This window comes from Trichomycterus rosablanca, chromosome 7, assembly GCF_030014385.1.
Source record: "Trichomycterus rosablanca isolate fTriRos1 chromosome 7, fTriRos1.hap1, whole genome shotgun sequence".
NCBI lineage: Eukaryota > Metazoa > Chordata > Actinopteri > Siluriformes > Trichomycteridae > Trichomycterus > Trichomycterus rosablanca.
In genome coordinates this window covers 40,695,572-40,714,475 of record NC_085994.1, presented here as the reverse complement: position 1 = coordinate 40,714,475, position 18,904 = coordinate 40,695,572, and the positions used below count along the sequence as shown (strand labels likewise).

Here is an 18,904-nt window from a genome sequence, read left to right as displayed (position 1 = left end):
GATCTTTACAACTGAAGATAGTAAGATCTTTAAATGACATTGGATTCCATCATCATCCTTTCTAATGAACTTGGTGTAACCAGTGCAGTGCTCGGACCATCCAACACCTTTCCTCCCTATAAGCCATCACAAAAGTGAAAGTTTATGTTATTGTGTCGTTTAAATCAAACACAATGAATCCGTCTAGGCTAAAATAACACTAAAATAAAGATCACTTTGAAGGCTTTGTCCAAAAGCTGCTCACACCCCTTGCGGTGTTTTCCGGGATGGTTAACGTTGTCCTCCCCGGCTTCGCTCCCTATTTAGGCATCCCATTCGGTCTAGGACGAAAACGAGCTGCTGGAATTACCACTAAAGAATGTAGAAAGGTTGGCAGTATCTACTGAAACACATTTCGCCTTTAAGCCGTTAAATGAGCGAGTAATCTGGGCGCTTTGTGTATTGATTTGTGTTTAATTCGCTTCGGAATTGGAAGTTGACGCAGCGAGTTGAGTCCGGACTCAGGACTCCGGGATACCGCAGCTGGAGTGTCCGTCCATCCCCAGACTTCAGGACAGGTATTAAAACACCACAATGTCTGTCTTTATTCACCATTTATAACCTAGTAATCTAGTAAACGTGTCTTTTTTTCAGGACAGATCGGTCTCTTGTTTAATTTAATGCACAATTGTGCTGCCAGTATAGCCGGTATAGCTGTTCACAATATTAAATATTAATTTAAATAGCATCAGCGTATTCAGCATGACTCGGTTGTATTCGAGCTATAGAAAAGTGATCTTTATAATAATAACAGTGTTATTAATTGGTATACACTGGGCACGACTGAGCTGCTAACCTTCCTGGCTACTAATGGGCTTCGAACTATTCCTCCGCTAGCTAACTTTAGCTCGCTAACAATAACATGGTGTCCCGACTAGCCGCAAAATGAATTCGTTTTAGAACGAAGATTTAATTGTTAATACGTTTGGATGCGAAATTCGCGTCGTAATTACACATTTATAAGCATTTTATTTCAATTTATTTATTGTTTTAACCGCTGGACTGATGACGTAACTCAAGTAGGTTTTTTTGAATACGGCTAGCTCGTTAGCGATCCAGGCTAGCAAGCTAAAATGACCTGGATTGTAAATATTATCACTTTGTTAACGCTGTCTGATTTCTGTATGTCTTTAGGAACGGCACGGGAATTCATATTGAGTTAAATGTTCACATTTTGTCCTGTTAAGCCAACAGTCCCAACCCGAATGGAAAAACGTAGCCGGGGCGCACCAGAGCTAACAGGCTAGCTTTAGCTCCGATGCTACGAGAACGGAGTGCTAGCGCGCATGCGCCAGATCGCCACAGCGGTGAGGGGAAAAAGAAAGTACCCCCCCTCAATTCACTTCTGTTTTTATCGATTTAATCCTTATTAACAATTCAGTAGTTCCGATTAAGTTCTGGAAACTAACTAATAACCTCAGATGACAACAAACATACAGCAGATTTTAAATAAAGTCCATTCCAACCAAAAGAAAAACCATTAGAATTAGATTAATTGTCCATTTGAGACAAGGAATTTGGTTGCAGCCATTGGTGTGTCTCCAGTATAATAAAGACACAATATGCATATAATTATAGACAATATACACAATATACAATTCCATATAGGGAGAAATATCACCACCATAGCTTAAATACAATTAACAAGAATAAACAACCCAATGCCACACATGGAGCTGCACATAAATCAATAACTTTATCAAGGCTTTTACAAACCAGAACGATCTGAGTCACGTCCCAGGGAGTGACGGAGGAGCCTGAGGATGTGCAGGCCTTGTTATCCTCTCCTCCGCCTCTCAGCTACCATTATCTCTAAGTGAATACATCCTCACGCCTCCCAGTAGCTCCTTCATTTCTCACACGCCTGTTTATTATTCATCAAGGTTTCGTAACAGAGAGAGAGTCATGTTCTTAGACGTGTCGATTTCACATGGAGTATATTGTCGGAGTATGCCAATGCTTTATACTAATCAATAGAGGTCAAATTACAGTCGATCTTTGACTATAGTGATTTTGTAGAAAGTAATATCCCGCATCAACATGATGTTCCTGTAATGTTACTGTGGCCATCTTGGCAGCATCCTGAACCACTTTTCTTTCTGTCTTTTTGCCAGTTTTGTAAACACGTCCAGTTCTTGGTAACGCCACTGTTGTCCCTGTGTTCCACGGATATATAAAGCCTTGGAAATGTGTACAATTTTCTTGAACCCTTCTCCTAATCGATACCTAATTCTTTGCTGTAAGAAGGACTATTAGAATGTAGGGATGTAACGATGGACCACAAGAATCACTAATCAAATCGATCTGAAATGTAAAATGAATCAATATTCACTTTAAACAGCAGAGGGCGCTGGCGCTATACACCTCGCCTGGTTGACATTACTGGCGCTATACGCCTGGTTGCCAAATTCGGGGTTTTTCAGCCACATTGGGCTTAATTCAAAATTGTTTTGCAGAAATAAAAGGACATTCATTATTAAGATAAATAAAAGATAATCACAAATACAGGATTTTATTTTATTTTTTAAGAGAAATATGAAAGGATTTCAATTTTAAAAATCGGGAAAAAATCGTATCGTGAACCCAGTATCGTGAATCGCATCGCATCGCATCGTGGGTAGAGTGTATCGTTACATGTTTCCATGTCTTTCTGGTTGTGTATTAGGGCCATATATTTTGTACATGGTATAGTTTTTGAGTCTGGTAGGACTATTTAAGGTCAGGTATGTTTCTTGGAGGTTGGGACAATGAATATGCTTCTTATATTTTGATAGTTTATGGTTTAATTTTGCTCTGTAAAGGCTCCAAGGATTGTGAGGAGTGAGTCTGTATATTTGTGTAGTGCAGGGTTTTTCAAACCGACCACATTTTGTTCATGAATTTTACCACAACCCAGGTAACACAAGCAATGCATCAAAATAAAAACACAAAAAATTAAAATATACCTAATTAATGAAATTAGTGGCAGTCTAGTCCCACTGTGGTTTACTAGATGTAACGTAAAGCCTCCACAAGAAGGCGCACATGTACAAGTTCATTTCGTATTAATGTGCCTGTGAAAGTTGACTCTTGGGTGGGTCACGACTGTAGGTAAAGGATTTGATCGAGCTGTAAAGTTGTTTTTTTCACAGGATCCTGAATGAAATGAGCACTCATGGACCGCATGAAAATAATTAAGAGACGTTTGTCTATGAGCCTGCGCAGTGCCCGGCCGGTAGACGAAAACCTGTCCGAGCTCACGGAGAACGCTGGTGCGGACGAATCGGCGGCGTCGCAGGAAAATGGTAAGGACGCGGAACCGCAGACAAACGTAACGTATCGAGCTTCATTCGTCATGAGATGTGTGTTCATTAAGTCAGACTAAAAAATAATCCTCTTATTGTAGCCTTTTTTGTTGCTGAAAGGTTCTTCCCTAAACTGTTACGCATGAATAAATGAACTAGTGTTTGCTTAATGAGTGGACAGCATAACTTTTGACTTTTGAAGAAAGGGGGACAAAATAACTCCTTATTTTCTTATATAACTCAATACTGTGTGGAGTTTGCATGTTCTCCCTCTGTTCTTGTGGGTGCTCCGGTTTTCTCCCACAAGTCCAAAGACGTGCAGTCAGAACAATCAGAGCTACAAAAAATTGCCCAAATTGTGTGTGTATGTGCCATGTGATGGACTGGCGACCTGTCCGGGGTGTTTCCTGCCTTGCGCCCAATGAATCAGACCCACCGTGACCCTGACCAGGCTAAATTGATGGTAAAACAGACAATATATGGACGATTGATGGAAATGTGCTTCTGCTCAGCTGCTCGCCTCTATATATTCCCCTTCCCCGTATGTCCGATCTTGCATGGCCGCCGCTTTGACCTCTCAGTATTTTACCAACCCGTCTCGTCTGCAGCTTTTTTTTGTCTCTCTATATTTCATTTCTCTCTCTTTTTCTGTCTCTCTCTCAGAGCCAGTGGTTTGCCCCGTGCCCCCTCCCGCATCCCAAAGTGCCCCTTCGTTCTTGCGCCACTACGCAGGAGGTTTGGGGCGCGGAGCGATGCGTAGAGACGGCCTGGACCGACCCTACCTTTCCCTTCACCGGACTGGCTCTCTCGGTGAATCTCTATCTATCCCAAACCTTTCTTTTGTCTGAAGCTCTCCCCTACACTACAATGTTAGTTTTAAGTGTTCTCGAAGCATTTATGTTAGAATTAAACAAATAAACAATAACATTAACTTTGCATGAGCTACTGTAATGATAAGCAAAGTCTCTAAATAAAATAAATAAAATAATAATAATAATTGAACAAAATTATCAGCAACAGAAGAGCCAATGAGCAACACTGAGGAAGAAATGAATTGACTTAATTAAATATGCATCTCTTTACCTGAAACCACTTAGTGCTCGTCAGTGATCGGCACGTCAATAATTTGCGCCTCCATGCCCCAATTTTCTGGCTATACATGGCACTTCGAGATGGGCATTATTCTGTAACCCATGCCCTACTGCTGATCTCTGACAGATACAAAAATAAATAATATTTATACGTCATACCATTAAGATAGTATTTTGTTAGATGATGTTTGTAGTTCTGCCTTTGACAACTTTAATATATGCATTAATTTACCTACTATGTTAAATAATATGCAAAATAGTCAAGTCAGGTGTTTATAACTTTATTATCTGAGCTAATACCTGGTGGACAGTCAATGCACACATTTAAAACTGGACTAGTGATCAGAAGGTTGTTTGTTTAAGCCTCACCTCACCCCTGTTGGGCCCCTGAACAAGGCTTTTAACCCTCATATGCTCATTTTAAGTGGATAAAAAAAGCTAAATGCCATAAACGTCAGGGCATCAAATGATGTCAGGGCAGAGTAAAATGTTTCACACATGCTTTTCTTTACAAATGCTAAAAGTTCAACAAATCTTTGCTCAGTGCAGGTAAAAAGAAGCGGTTGGCATCTGTACACGTGTCAGGGGATGTGTGTTAGGTACAGCCTTCTCAAGTCAGGGTAGGGGTCTGCAGCAGGGGGAATTGGATATGACTAGATTGGGAGAACAAGAGAAAAAAGAATAGGGTAGATTTTCTACCTATACTGAGATTTATGTGTTTAGAAGTAATATGTGTGTGTGTGCGCAGGCGTAGTTCATGAAAATGTGAAGATGGGCTCAGACGGAGAGAGTGATCATGCTTCAGGTACCTCATCTGACGAGGTACAAAGTCCTGTCAGGGTTCGGATGCGCAACAACCATTCGCGGCGCATCTGCAGCGAGGTAACACCCACACCGAAGCCAAGTTCACAAATCCCAAACTCCAGTTTGCATACTGTATACACTGTATGGCCAAAAGTATTCGGACACCTGACCATGAGCTTGCCGGACGTCCTATTTCAGAAACAAACTGTATTAAAACAGAGTGACCTCTGTGTGATCTGTTCAGCCAGAGCAACAGACTTTGGAGTATGTTTGTGTGTGGGAATTTGTGCCCGTCCAGTCAAAAGATGGCAGTATTTGAATCAGTTGACGTTCCAGTTCATTGATTGATCAGTTGATGTTGCAGGACACGAGTTTCTTTGTGCTGGAACAGAAAAGGGCCTTCCCTAACCTGTTTCTGCAAAGCTGGAAGATTATAATTTCCTTTATATAATTATTTTATTACACGTTAGCAACTGTTGTGGCTGGAACGCATGAATTCAATAAATAGAAAGTGTTTCATGATACTTTTGTCCATATAGTGTATCTAGTCAGTCACGGCATGACTTGTCTCCAAAACTTAGGACACTCTGACACCCCAGAAGGCTCTTAATATTTCCTTTTACCCCCCTTTTCTTATTATTTAGGACATTAATAAGCGCCTCTCACTCCCGGTGGATATCCGATTACCAGAGGGATACCTGGAAAAGTTTGCTATGAACAGTCCACCCTTCGACAAACCCCTGAGTCGGAGGCTGCGCCGGGCGTCACTGGTAAGATTTTCACTTCGTTATTTATTATCATATAATATACAGCATCGATATACACGTCCACTTATCATATAGAAGCACTTTGTAGTTCTACAATTACTGACTGTAGTCCATCTGTTTCTCTACATACTTTGTTAGCCCCCTTTCACCCTGTTCTTCAATGGTCAGGACCCCCACAGGACCACCACAGAGCAGGTATTATTTAGGTGGTGGATCATTCTCAGCACTGCAGTGACACTGACATGGTGGTGGTGTGTTAGTGTGTGTTGTGCTGGTATGAGTGGATCAGACACAGCAGCGCTGCTGGTGTTTTTAAACACCTCACTGTCACTGCTGGACTGAGAATCGTCCACCAACCAAAAACATCCAGCCAACAGCGCCCCGTGGGCAGCGTCCTGTGACCACTGATGAAGGTCTAGAAGATGAGCGACTCAAACAGCAGCAATAGATGAGCGATCGTCTCTGACTTTACATCTACAAGGTGGACCGACTAGGTAGGAGTGTCTAATAGAGTGGACAGTGAGTGGACACTGTATTTTAAAACTCCAGCAGCGCTGCTGTGTCTGATCCACTCATACCAGCACAACACACACTAACACACCACCACCATGTCAGTGTCACTGCAGTGCTGAGAATCATCCACCACCTAAATAATACCTGCTCTGTGGGGGTCCTGTGGGGGTCCTGACCATTGAAGAACAGGGTGAAAGCAGGTAAAAAAAAGTATGTAGAGAACTAGATGGACTACAGTCAGTAATTGTAGAACTACAAAGTGCTTCTATATGGTAAGTGGAGCTGATAAAATGGACAGTGAGTGTAGAAACAAGGAGGTGGTTTTAATGTTATGGCTGATCGATGTATTTTATATATATATATATATTTATATATGCAGGTGTGGTGGATTAGAACAAACACATTAAACATAAAGATTTAATTCATTTTCTTTAATGCAGTCTGAAATTGGCTTTGGGAAACTGGAGACTTACATCAAACTGGACAAACTCGGAGAGGTAAGATAAGACATCAGACGTTTACCACGAGTCTTTATTCTATTCTATTATTTTCTCATGTTTTACATCTCATCGGTTTTCAAAAGCATTATTTTGCCAATTTCAGCTCTACCAGGCATAGTGGAACCTTTTTCAAACAGAAATGTAAAAATACAATAAATAAGAAAGTGTGGACAGATAGAAGAGCTCACAAGAGTGCAATAAATTTTTGGGGGGGTATTTCACTGGGGGTCTTATTCATGAGGCTGGTTGCAGTCTGGAAAAAATAGCTTCTTCTTAAGGTTTATACAATATAATTGTTGTATGTCCTCCACGAAGGACAGATTTGGCATGCAGTGCATGCAGATGATTTCCTTAATCTGAATGGCTCACTAAAAAGCAAGACTGTGTATTACATACATGTAACATACAGATTTGTGCTCCCATTTCTTGCTCTTAAGTTTAGTCACCATATCTGGACACATTCTAAGTGATTCGTCTTACTAACATACAGATGACCAAAAATATCTGCTTGGTACATAACCATGTTTATAGCCACAAAACAGATGAGTATTAATATGAAGAAAAGGGAAAATATAACTCATAAGTGTGTGATTTTTTGTCTGTGTAGGGAACCTATGCGACAGTGTATAAGGGTCGCAGCAAACTGACTGATAACCTGGTGGCTCTGAAGGAGATTCGGCTGGAGCATGAAGAGGGCGCACCATGCACCGCTATTCGAGAAGGTAACAAGATATGAACCCTCTCATCCAGATGTTTTTATGATCAACCAATACCCAACAGTCACTGTTTAGTAAATGCAGTCGATCCAGCAGCTAACATCTGGTTTATTAATTAAGAGCAGAGCTGCAGGTCTCACACCTGAGCACTACAGAGAGAGAGAGACCTGGAGCTGTGTTTAATTTTTATAAATTACAATTATGAATGACGAAACGATCACATATCAAAATCATAAGAGGGAAAAATACTAATTATATAATCAAACCCTAAAAGAAAGCTGTTTTTCATTGGTACAAAGCTGAATGCTAAATAAAAAATATTGGGACACGTCCCGGTCACACTACAATAACACAAGCTTCAAATATGAGAATAAGCTTTAAATTAATGTATTGCTAAAAACAACAATGTATACATATAAGGACGTAGATACAGTACATATGAACAGATACTGTACATGATATTGCACTTTTAACCTTATTTCTTAATAATAGTATTATTAATAGTAGCAAAATGTACTGGATTTTTAAAATAATATTAATAATATCAGGGCACATTATCATTAATAACAAAAAATCTTTAAATAAAAATAATAATATAATAAAGAAGTATTGGATTCTATTATAATAATATAATGTCAATTATAATAATATAATAATATTATAATAAATAATAATACATATTTATAATGTTAATAATAATGAAATAACTGAATATAATAAAAAACAATTATTGTTAATAATAAAATCTATAATAATAACACTATTAATAAAAATAATAATAAAATTAATGATAATAATAATAACAACAATGCAGCTAATAATTATTATAATACAATTTATTCTTTTACTAGTAATAATAACTTAATAATAAGCATAATAATACAATTAATACTACTACTACTATTAATAATAATAATAATAATAATAATAATAATAATAGTCTATTTTCGTGGACTAAGGCATTAAGTTTTGTTAACATGGTTACTACTGTACAAAAAATATATATGTAATATATAATATTATAAGACATGTTAATGTTTTTTATTATGTTGAATCATAAAGGTGCATAGGGTTGATTTTGGCTCCAGACATAATGTAGAAATAAACAATTATTGACATTAAATAAATGTTATAACACACCAATTGTGACAAACCTAATTACTGAGAATGATAGCTACAGGTGGCATTAAGTACATCGCTATATATATATATATTTGCCGTTGTCGTCTCTTTTTTTCTTTAGTGTCCCTCCTGAAGGATTTAAAACACGCCAACATCGTCACTCTCCATGATATAATCCACACAGACAAGTGCCTAACACTCGTCTTTGAGTACCTGGTGAGTAGATAGTTTTGGGTGTTTGACTGGTGTTTGTGTGGGATCGATAGCGGCTGCTCCTCTAACCAGCGTTGTGTTTGTGATGAATGTTCAGGACAGAGATCTGAAGCAGTACATGGACGACTGTGGGAGCATCATGTGTGTCCACAATGTTAAAGTGAGTCTGTGTGTTTCAAAGCATTTCCCCCCAATTTTCTTCTCATTCTAGTCGTATCCAATTCCCTGATTCGAGTTCACCAAGGAGGGTCGTAACTAACACACGTCCAAGATCCGTATCGTGCACGGAGAGTCACGCACTGATCTGCATTATCCCGTCTCATTGTGCAGCACCATCGATCAGCCAGCAGAGGTCGTAACTGCAGCAGTTATAAGGAATCCGTACGGCCCTCCCTCCCTCCCTCAGACGAGCCAATAATTGTCCGTATAGATTATGTTATGGTCCCGGCCGGCCAATAGCAGAGCACGAAATGTCAGCACTTGATTCAGGTTTTCTAATCCCATCTTCTGATATCCGCTCTGTAGATCTTCCTCTTTCAGCTGCTACGAGGACTGGCGTACTGCCACCACCGGAAGGTTCTACACAGAGACTTGAAACCCCAGAATCTCCTCATTAACGACAGGGGGGAGCTCAAGCTGGCTGACTTTGGTGAGTTTTACGGCATTTAAAGGATGCAATTAAAGGTTAAGGGCCCTGTTTGTGTCACCCTCTGTCATTCTCTATAAAGAATATAGATATATGCTTAATGGACGTATCATGGTGTTGCAGGTCTGGCTCGGGCCAAGTCTGTGCCCACTAAGACGTACTCCAACGAGGTGGTCACTCTTTGGTACAGACCACCGGACGTGCTGCTAGGATCAACAGAATACTCTACTCCTATTGACATGTGGTAAGAAGCACACATTACGCCGCTTATGTGTTGGCGTCCTGCACTGTGCCCAGTGATTCCGGGGGAAGCCGGAGCTACCGCGTCACTGACCAGGAAATAAATGATGATATGATATTGTAAACTAAACTGGACCTAGCATACACCCATGGCCAGTTTCCTCTCACATGCAGTCAGGCCAATTGTGTGAGCGTAAAATAATGAATGAACGTTTTGTTGTTGAGTATAAACCCTTTGCTCTTTGTTTGTAGGGGGGTGGGTTGTATATTCTACGAGATGATCACAGGACGGCCTCTTTTCCCCGGATCCACAGTAGAAGACGAGCTGCATCTCATCTTCCGGATCCTGGGTGAGCAGCACCTGCGCGTTCACGTGTTTGCGTGTGCTCAGTCTCCTTTCTGTTATCATTCACGGCTGATTTTAACATGTATTCTATCGCACTCGTGTTCATCTGTGCATATGTGTGTGTGTGTCTCCATGTGTGTGTGTGTGTGTGTGTGTTTTATTTAAACATGTGTCTTCAGGCACTCCCACTGAGGAGTCCTGGCCGGGCGTCTGTACCAATGAAGAATTCAAATCCTTTAACTTTCCTCGATATCGTCCTGAGCCTCTTGTCACTCATGCTCCCAGGTGTGTGTGTCTCTGTGCATGCATGCATGCGATTTGTTTTGTTTTGTATTCATGATATTGTAAAAAAATACGCTTTTATTCAAAACGACTTACAGTACCAGGACAGCATATTTTCTAAGCAATTGAGGGTTAAGGGGCTTACTCAAGCGCCCAACAGTGGCAATCTAGCAGTGATGGGGCTGGAACCAGCGACCTTTCAAACCTCCGTGTACCGAAAACGCTTAAACTGTCCCTGACGCCCCAATTTACAAATAAACGACACTTGTTTAAATCACTGTTATACGAATTGAACCTCAATGAGAATTTATTTACATGTGAAAAGGACTCCGTCGGTTGCTCCGGATTCGTCCGCCATGTTTGTCATTTTTTTGTGAGTAAAGTCGTGCCGCACTGAATGCTGGGATTGCCTTCAGGTCGCTCCCTCGTTATTCGGTCAGATTACCACCTCAGTAGGAGCATTTTAAGGGATCTAAGAAGTTAGACACGCCCTCTTCTCAGGTGTGTAGGACGAGTCAAATACGCACAAATAGAAAAAATCAGAAAGCAGGTAAAAAGAAGCGGCAGCAGATCGGACATAAGGAAAACATCCAGAAAAAAATGTCTCTATCGAGCTTCCTCACTTTATTTGCCTTATATTGGAGGGGTGTCTACATACTTTTGGTCACATCTTTCCTGTAATACGTTTTTATGTAATATAATCATTTAAAAGGTCCTTAAAAGTGATGAGAAAATGCATCAGACCCGTCTTCCCGTCCACACATGTCGTGTGTGTTCACATGCACGTGTGTGTGATTGCAGAATATCAGTAAATAATCTGAGTTTATTTTTTCACCTCTTGCTCACAGGATCGACACTGACGGCAGCGACTTAATGGCTCAGTTATTACAGGTACAGAATTAAATCTTACATTATAAACATTTTAAGAACGCTCTAAAGCTTTGTGAGTGCAGATTGAAGGTTCGGTTTGTATCTGTGCTGTTTTGTAGTTTGAAGCGCGGCGGCGGATCTCGGCGGAAGAGGCTCTCAGACACCCCTATTTCAGGAGTTTGGGGGGGCAAGTTCAACATCTGCCTGACAGTAAGGATTTAATCTTTTTAAGCTTTTGTGAAGTATGATATACCACCGCTGAGACCTGGGGATGCAGGGTTCGAATCTTAGTAGTGCTATGATTGGCTATACTGCTTCTAATGCAGTTCCACAGTTTTTAGTGTTTATTATTCACCTATACGTGACATTTAATAAACTGACTTAATACTGCACGTTACCAGAATCACTTTGATCACCTTGACTGATCGTTTGGGCACCGCTGGTCCTCTCTCGATCTTGCTTTTCCCGTCCATGAAGAGCCCATGTAATTCCTGATCTCGTCCACCCTTAGTCTTGTAGGTCTTTCGACCGTCCTCTTCCTCTTTTACGGGTGCCACTCGATAAAAATAACACACACACACATTGTGCATAGACAGTTCAAACCTTCAATTAGGTTTAATAAGGGCAGGAACCACCAAGTGTGCTCAGGAACACCGACGTGTGCAATTAGAGTGCAAAGTTTATAAACAGCACTTACTCATGTAGATCGGTCATAACTGTCTAAAATTCCTTTCCAGCTGCCTCCATCTTCTCAGTAAAGGAGATGCAGCTTCAGAAGGACCCAGGAAAACGTTCCGTACCGTACTCAGAACCAGGTGAGTCCGACTCGTGTCGAGAATCGTTCTAACCTAAGCAAGTACTCGCGCTTTACAGTGTTTACAGGCGGGCAGGTGGGACACGTACAGACGCCCTTATTTTAAAAATGAAAGAAAAGTCCTTTAGGAACAAAAATGATGAGGGCACAATTGGCAGTGCCAAAATTGACCGGACTAAATAGAGGGCAGGGTTGCCTACTCTAAATTTGGAGATAAATAAAATAGCAAGGAGTGAACCTGCAGCTAAACGGGCACCAAATCTGATTTCCACTCCTGCAGGCCGTGTGCCAGGCTTTTCATGCTGAATCACGTCTTGCTTTATTAAGCCTCATACTATATTCACTGTACGGCCAAAAGTATCTGGACGCTTGACCATGAGCTTGTCAGACTTCTATTAAAATAGACAGACCTCAATGTGATCCTTTCAGCTCGAACAACAGCCACTGTTCTGAGTATTTCTGTGGGAATTTGTGCCCATTTAGTCCGAAGATGACACCGTTTGGATGGCAGGGCGCTGATGTCGGTCGAGAAAGCATCAGTTGACGTTCCGGTTCATTCCAACGGGAAAGGACCTTCCCTAAACTGCTGCTGCAAAGTTTCCTTTATATAACTGATTTATCACATAAATGCAATAATTAGAAGGGGTGTCCACATACTTTTGTCCATATAGTGTACGTATATTTAGGAAATCAGACTTAAACTTCAGGACCAATAGCAACACACACACACACACACACACACACACACACACTGCACCTTGATCTAAACGTACTCCATATTTCGATCTATCATCCTCTGTGTAAGACTTTGTCTTCTCTGTCTGTTTTCTCCACACCTCCTTTCCCACCTTTCCACTCTTCCTCCTCCCAAAACCACGCCCTTTTTAAAGCCATGCCCCATAAGACGGGTCCGGTTCGATTGGAATATTTGCAGAGAGAAAGTGCAAAGCCGGCGCTGAATCCTGCTCCCTCTTCCCCCTCCACCGGCTGATTCATTAGAGCACTTTGGTAACGAAGCTTTCTCTTCTCTGCCTTTCATTTCTCATATCGTTCATCTTTAGGTAGTTACTGTTATTATTATTTGGATTTTTTATTGGTATTTTAATTGCAAATAGCGGACAATACATAGAATACATGGACCACAAAAAGGTAGACCCCACTCAGCCTATGTATAGGAAAGGAAGCTTATTTCCACCAGCTAGTAGAGATAAAAATCTTATAGGGACCGTGCCAACAATAGCTGTTTTATTTTCCATCTATTTAAAAAATCATGGGCGTCCAGGTGGCACAGCCGGATATTCCGCTAGCACACCAGCGCCGAGATTCTGAACTCCTCGGTTTGAAACTCGGCCTTGCCACCTATCGGCTGGGCATCATCTAGCTGGCGTAATTGGCAGTGCCTGCGGCAGACACTAACTGGCCACCGTGTCTGCTAGGGCGGGATGACCGGACTATGTGGGTGGGGTCTTCAAACGCTGTGTAAGGGCCCTAATTAGCAGATAGAGGCGCCTGTGCAAAAGCATGGGCGAAAAGAAGGGGTCCGCTAGGACTGCACACGGGTCGGAGGAGGCATGACCAGCGATATACCCTCCTCGAATGTAATCAGGGATCCACCAGCAGCGGGAGACAGATTGACACCACTAAATTGGGAGAAAATGCAGAAATCGAGAAATCCAACCTTCAGTTTTTAAGTACTCTCCGTGCACGATACGGATCTCCGTATAAACCGGCCTCATTCGGGTAAAAAAAGAGGTCGGTGCTGCACACGTGTCGGAGAAGTACAATTAGGGGAATCGGATATGGCTAGATTGGGAGGAAAATTGGCTGGGAAATGCATTAAATATTAATAAATAAATAAAAGCACTGAGTATATTGGTACAATGCTTATTAAGATTATACAAAGCGTACAGAGTTAGATGTCTCTCCGTTCTTCTCATCCTTCGGGTTTCTGGGTCTTACCCTGTAGTCTTTTCTCTTCTTCCCACATATTTAGTTTCATATATTATTTGATATGTTTGGAATCATCGTCATACTGGAAGAACCAAGCACGAACCTTGACACAGGAACGAACAAAATAATATTAAATCTCCTGGTACTTTACAGTGTTTTTGATGGGCATCCGGGCATTTAGTCCCAAAATATAGGGCAGTGGTAGCTCAGCGGCTAAGGTACTTAACTAGTCAGCCAAAGGTTGCTGGTTCAAGCCCCATCACTGCAAAGTTTCCACTGTTGCCCCTGAGCAAGGCTCTCAACCCTTAATTGCTCAAATTGCAATGATTCAATAATATTCTATTTAAAAAGTGTCTGTTAAATGCTGAGAATGATAAAAACACACACACAGATCCACCACAATGAACTGTTACCCTGGGGAAAGATCGTGAACCACAAGGTGGCGCCAGATTCATTTACTGTCAGGCACTTTCGGACGATTGTTGTGACCACACTTTTTTTTTCAAAATTGCTTATTATTATTATTATTATTATCATCATTGTGACATGACCTGAGGACAGATGTTCCAAAATCTCTATATGCAGCTGTTTTTTTAGTGTAATGTAATGATACTATGGGGTGTTCTAACCAAGTGTATGTGTGTGTGTGTGTGTGTGTGTGTGTGTTTACTGGTACCTTACACATCTGTAACCTAACATGTTCGCTTACGCCTCTACACGTCCTCTCTCTTTCTCTCTCTCTTCTATTCATACACACATTTATAGATTTGATGTTTGTTTGTACATACACAATATGACCAGAAGTATTTGGACGCCTGATCATGAGCACGTCTTGACACTGACATTCCATTTCAAAAGCAAACGGTGTCAAAATAAGAGCTTTTTCCAGTGTGTCTGTATGTCTGTGGGGATTTGTGCCTCAATTAGTCAATAGATGACAGCATTTATGATTGATGGTGGTCAAGAAAGCCTCAGTTGATGTTCCGGTTTATCCCAGAGGTGCTGAGTGGGGCTGAGGTCAGGACTCTGTGCAGGTCACTAGAGCGTCTTGTTTTTCCACATGTCTGGAACAGGAACGGACCCTCCCTAAACTATTGCTGCAAGTTGAAAGCGTGTCATTTTCTTTACGTGATTGATTTAGTACTGAAACACATGAATCCGGTAATCAGAATGAGCGTCCTGATACTTTCGTCCATATAGTGTATGTTACATAACAAAAACTGAAATAAATCCCTGCAATAACAGGTTCACCTCTCTCTCTCTCAGGTCAGGGGAAATCCCGCCGGCAGAGCGTATTGTTTTAAGGACGAGATGCACCTGAGGACGTCACACACTCGGACCACCACCCCACCAACGGCAGACAAAAATACAAACAAACACTGACAAGAAAATCCCGGTTCCTGCACCGCCGGGGAAACGAACAGCGCAACGAACGAGCGCTGGCTGAGGACGTGCACACACTACACCGCCAAGAAGAAGGATGGAACAACACACACACACACACACACACACACATCGTGAACGTAAGAAGCAATCACAGCCCTGTTCTTCCGTTTATTCTCCTCCTTGAGGGGATTTTTGGGATCGCGAAGGAGACAAATCAAGAATTTCTGTCTCGCTCGGACGGACGGGATCGCATGACTTTTATTTTGGAGCGTTTCTGTTTTCGGATCAGAAGAGGAGTCGAAGCTGCAGTCACCCTTGACATTCCGTCCTGCTCTTCCACGCAGGATTTGTTCCCCTAAATGTTAGCGCTATACCTCAGTCACGTCCGAACCCCCCCAGCCTTCCCTCGCCCCTCATATCCGTGCATGTATGTATGTATGTATGTATGTATGTATATAAACACGCTGGGGCGGTCAGGATTAGCCGGGTGATTAGTTCCGACCCTACCCGCCCCCCTCACTGCTACGCCGGTACGAACCGCGGTACGAACTGAGTACTAATTATTTGCACCTTACACTGTAGAGCTCAGGCTTCATTACATCCATAACGAACCTCCGACCTCGGGGAGAGGAAACGGACGCGACGCGAAGATCTCTTTAGTCTGCACTGTAGGACGTTTCCTGAACCTTTCGGACTCTGATGTTAAGCATGCACTTTCTGGATGAGCAGAGGTATTCTACTACTGACTGTCGCCGCAGGAATGGGTATTACACGACTGAATGGTATTGTGCTACTTCCAGGCGCTGGGCGGGAGGTGGATTTGGCGCTGTGTAGGAGTGATGGGAGTTTTACAGTTATGCTATATGATCGAAAGTATTTGGACACCTGATTGCGAGCTCTGTGTGACCTTGTCAGCTAAAACAACAGCTTTTAAACAAGTAGTGTGTCTGTGTGTGGGAATTTGTGCCCCTGTGCACAAAGCAAGCTCTATGAAGGCAAGGACCTTCCCTAAACTGACTTCCTTTATATAACTGACTTATTACACCTGTAATTAAAAGGGGTGTCCAAATACTTTTGTCCATATACCATACGTGCAATAGTTCGCATCCCTCTCAGATTAAACGTAAGAACAGGGAAGACCAGGAGGCCGACAGCAGGTCGACGCGAATAGTGCAGGTCTGATCCAAACTAGAGCCGCGTTCCATTCCACACGGCCCCTAGGAGGCGCCCTTGTGTTCCCTACACACTAATCACGTGAACTCGGCTATAAGGGAACCTCAGGGGGTTGAATCCCTTAATTTGGGACGCCCTCCGACCTCAAGATGAGCGCTCTATCTCATGAGAACTAACCTGGCTTAGTTTAGGCGTTCCTAATAAAGCGCCCTGTCCCTGTGATCATCATTTCCCCCCAAACCTCTGTCCTCCTTATAGCTGATACTTCGGCGCATTTCCCGTATGTAGGGGGCGCCACGGCAGATCCGGTCCTCATATCAGACTCGGTACAGTGTGTACCCCGGATGCCCTTCCTGACACAACCCTCCTATCTCTATCCGGACCTGGGACCTGCACTGAGAGCGCACCCACATATGCACCACCCACTCGTAACAGAGCTCAGATTCGAACCCGGATCCCCGGATCTCTGCGCTAGTGAGCTAGCAGTTAATACAGTTGAGTTACGTGCGCGTCGGGACGCCGGGGAATGAAGCCATAGAAGTAGCATAAATACAATCATAACAAGCATCTCACGCAGAACTGTGTTTACTTTATCGCTTCGCAATACTTTCTAACTTATTACTGATATATTTGTTAAGCAATACGAGAGAGAACTTGATTCCCGATGATTCCATCACGTTTACATGCTGAAACGTGTCACTAATGATGCACTGAACAGACGTCAGTTACATTCGGCCTAAAAAAATATCATAAATGTGGTTAAATAATAATCCTGCATCCATTTCTTTTGTTTGTTTGTTTTTACTATTTCATTTCTTCGGTGGATCGGCGCGTGTGTTCGGTCTCACGCATGTAGAGTCACGCGCTGATCTCCACGTTCCCCCACTTCTGTACAGGCGCCTCGTCGAAGACCCCGCCCACTTTTCAGTCCTGTCTTTTCCCACCCAGCAGACTAGTGGGGCGCCCAGCCTGCCATTGATTTTCAGTCAGAGCTGGTGGCGAAGAGAACGTTAGCAATACGGAGTCGGGAACAAGAACAAGTCGAGCAGAGTTTAACTTTAAACAAATTAGGAGCGAAGCAATTTGGTTCCTAGATAATCGTTCCTACTAGAGATCGAAGACAAACTCACTGTTGTGGCGTCAAACTTCCACAAAAAGACGCAGCGATCGCGAAGATCAAACAGTTTTGTTGTCATATTGACCGTACAGTCAGTGATGGACTACACAGGGATGAGATTTATAGATAATTGGTTTTTTTTATTTTCAGCAGGATCACGTCTGATTTGTGTTTTTTTCTAGACGCTCTGTAGATACTAGACAGTAAAGTACTCCAAACTGCCACGCCTTTTTATTTCTTTTATTACTTTTTAATGTTAAACTGTGGCAACCAAACGCCCACAGACGACAATGACGCTTCCAGTCTCGCAACACACCAGAACTTTATTTTACTTTATTATTTCCACTTTATTCTCTAAATTATCACTTTATTTTTCAAATTAATTCTATTTTGTTTTACAAATATTTCTATTTTATTCCCTAAATTATTTACACCTTATTCTCAAAATTATTTCTATTTATTTTTCAAATTATTTCTATTTTAATTGTAAAATTATTTCCACTTTATTCTCTAAATTAATTCTATTTTATTTTTTTCAAATTATTTCTATTTTAATTTTAAAATGGTTTCCTTCTTATTCTTAAAATTATTTCCACTCTATTCTCTGAATTATTTTAATTTTAAAATTATTTTCTTTTTATTCTTAAAATTATTTGCATCTTATTTTTGAAATTATTTCCATTTTATTCTTAAATTTTTTCCACTTTATTTGTAAAATTATTTCCATTTTATTCTCTCAATTATCTCCACGTTATTCTCGAAATAATTTCTGTTTTATTCTTGAAATGATTTTATTTATTTATTTTACTATAATTTGTGATTTAGGCGACAGGAGGTGAAGAATCTCTGCCGGTCTGAACGTTGGGTTACAGAGAGCCGGTTTCGTTTTTATACTTTTGCTAGATTTGTTATGGGTTGACTTTGTGATGGTTGTCTCGATTAGCCCTTGATAATGCAATCCCACGCCGTGATGTCATTAATCCTGCTGATCTGATTCCTGGTCTTCCTGCATCGTGAGAGAACGTCGTTCT

At 41.5% G+C, this 18,904-nt stretch overlaps 1 protein-coding gene across 2 annotated transcripts; it reads left to right on the top strand.

Annotated features, from left to right (window-relative positions):
• The first annotated feature begins 284 nt into the window (after positions 1–284).
• LOC134318522 (cyclin-dependent kinase 17-like) lies at positions 285–17,537 on the top strand. 2 transcript variants are annotated; one of them, XM_062999508.1, is made up of 17 exons: positions 285–557; positions 3,171–3,323; positions 3,987–4,133; positions 5,163–5,296; positions 5,863–5,988; positions 6,939–6,995; positions 7,606–7,720; positions 8,958–9,052; positions 9,147–9,209; positions 9,575–9,698; positions 9,819–9,939; positions 10,188–10,285; positions 10,461–10,566; positions 11,412–11,454; positions 11,553–11,643; positions 12,171–12,248; positions 15,464–17,537. In XM_062999508.1, exons 2-17 carry the CDS (start codon positions 3,194–3,196, stop codon positions 15,499–15,501), a joined length of 1,566 nt encoding a protein of 521 aa, XP_062855578.1. In that variant the 5' UTR covers positions 285–557; positions 3,171–3,193; the 3' UTR covers positions 15,502–17,537. The 2 variants fall into 2 exon arrangements, with proteins under 2 accessions (XP_062855578.1, XP_062855579.1); XM_062999509.1 differs by lacking the exon at positions 3,987–4,133 and having other exon boundaries at positions 287–557.
• The last annotated feature ends 1,367 nt before the right edge of the window (positions 17,538–18,904 follow it).

Excerpts from the sequence above, each read along its gene's own strand:
- LOC134318522 (XM_062999508.1), top strand. The coding sequence starts at position 3,194 with ATGGACCGCATGAAAATAATTAAGAGACGTTTGTCTATGAGCCTGCGC. Across the intron at positions 11,644-12,170 it reads AGTTCAACATCTGCCTGACA|CTGCCTCCATCTTCTCAGTA; the intron begins GTAAGGATTTAA and ends ATTCCTTTCCAG. Across the intron at positions 12,249-15,463 it reads CGTACCGTACTCAGAACCAG|GTCAGGGGAAATCCCGCCGG; the intron begins GTGAGTCCGACT and ends TCTCTCTCTCAG.